At 56.8% G+C, this 1,442-nt stretch overlaps 1 protein-coding gene across 3 annotated transcripts in view; it reads right to left on the reverse strand.

Annotated features, from left to right (window-relative positions):
* Positions 1 to 740, reverse strand: part of SLC16A2 (solute carrier family 16 member 2) — a 123,823-nt gene extending 123,083 nt beyond the window's left edge. For all 3 annotated transcript variants that reach the window (XM_072429645.1, XM_072429644.1, XM_072429646.1), the window contains exon 1: positions 408 to 740. In XM_072429645.1, coding sequence (XP_072285746.1) covers positions 408 to 726 — 319 coding nt within the window. In that variant the 5' untranslated portion in view covers positions 727 to 740. The remainder of the gene's footprint in view (positions 1 to 407) is intronic.
* Positions 741 to 1,442: the final 702 nt, after the last annotated feature.

Raw genomic sequence — 1,442 nt, forward strand, 5'->3', positions numbered from 1 at the left:
CTGTGACCGGGTATACCCCCATGTACATGTCACATACTTGTGCTGGCCCACTGACCCCCCCAGGCACTGTGACCAGGTATACCCCCATGTACATGTCACATACTTGTGCTGGTCTGTACACAGTACCCGTCACAGGCCATAAAACACTATGACATGTTGTACCCCCTTACCCCCATGTAAACAATGTCACATACCTGTCCTGCTCCATGCCCTGCCTTCAGGTGACAGCAGCTCCCCTACCCAGCCCCCCCCCCCCCTTTATCCGCCAGGCTTTGTGCCCTGTGTGTTGCAAAAAGTTGGTGGTGGTGTTCAGTAGTCCGGAGGGAGGAGTGTGGGTTGTGCACCACGTGGAGTGTGATAGGGAAGTTGCGGTGATTAGGAGCCCCGTGTGTCCCCCCCAGGGTTACCTGTCCTGAAGTCCTTGCCCTGCCCCGGGCCGCCCTGCTCCGGGCCGCTCTCCATCTCCTTCTGCAGCAACACATACAGGATCCCGAATGAGTTCTGGATGCCGAAGATGGAGCCGCTGCACCAGGTGGCCGCCAGAACCACCACCCAGCCGAACCCTCCCTCGGGCACTCTGCCCCGGGCCTCGTCCTCCCGTCTATCCTGTCCAGGCACCTCAGCGGGTACCGATACCCCTTCCGGGGCTCCCCCGAGCAGGCTGTCCCGCATCCCCTGCTCTTCCCCCGGTGGCAGGTTCTCGTCCTCCTCCGTCTCTTCTTCCATCGCTTAGCTCTCCTCCTCCCTACGACTCCACCCACCGACACACCTCCGGCACCGCCCACTCATCGCTACCACGCCCCTCTCTACCTGCCCCGACAGTGTACGCTCGGTGCCCGCACTGACTAGGGTTGTAACACTGACAGGGGGGCATCCGATGGGTGTGTGCTTGTGGCATGGAAGGAGCCCCCCCTCATCATAACTGGCCGGGAAAACTTCTAATAAACAGACAAAACAACAAGGAACCCCTGTGCAGTGTGCATGAACACATTGTATTCCATTGGATTAATTTCCTGGAATGGAGCTTCAAGGAACTCCATTATGCAATATATTTCATAACTTACCTGCCTCCTCTCCTTCTATACAAGGCCCTGGTGCCTCTCTATGCAGTGCAGGGGGATGATGGCGGGTGGGTGGGTCCAGCAGGGTGCTGTGTATAACTTCTGAACATATCACAACACGCAGTGTCATAAGGGCAAGAGTCAGAACAACCATAGGAGCTGCACGGGTCCAGGTCAGCAATGGCAGCCATATCCCCTGTCAGAGTGCCACTTTAGGAACCCTGCTGACGCAATCTAAAGGGTTATGCAAATGTTGGGTATGGCAATCTGTACGCAGGGGCGGTCTTATGGAGGGTATTTTACTTACAAACCACCCCAAGGACACGCCCACATATGATCCTAAACGTACAGAGGTTGCTCGGAGTTCCCTGAGCATCGAGC

The sequence above is a fragment of the Pyxicephalus adspersus genome, chromosome Z (assembly GCF_032062135.1).
Source record: "Pyxicephalus adspersus chromosome Z, UCB_Pads_2.0, whole genome shotgun sequence".
NCBI classification, from domain to species: Eukaryota; Metazoa; Chordata; class Amphibia; order Anura; family Pyxicephalidae; genus Pyxicephalus; species Pyxicephalus adspersus.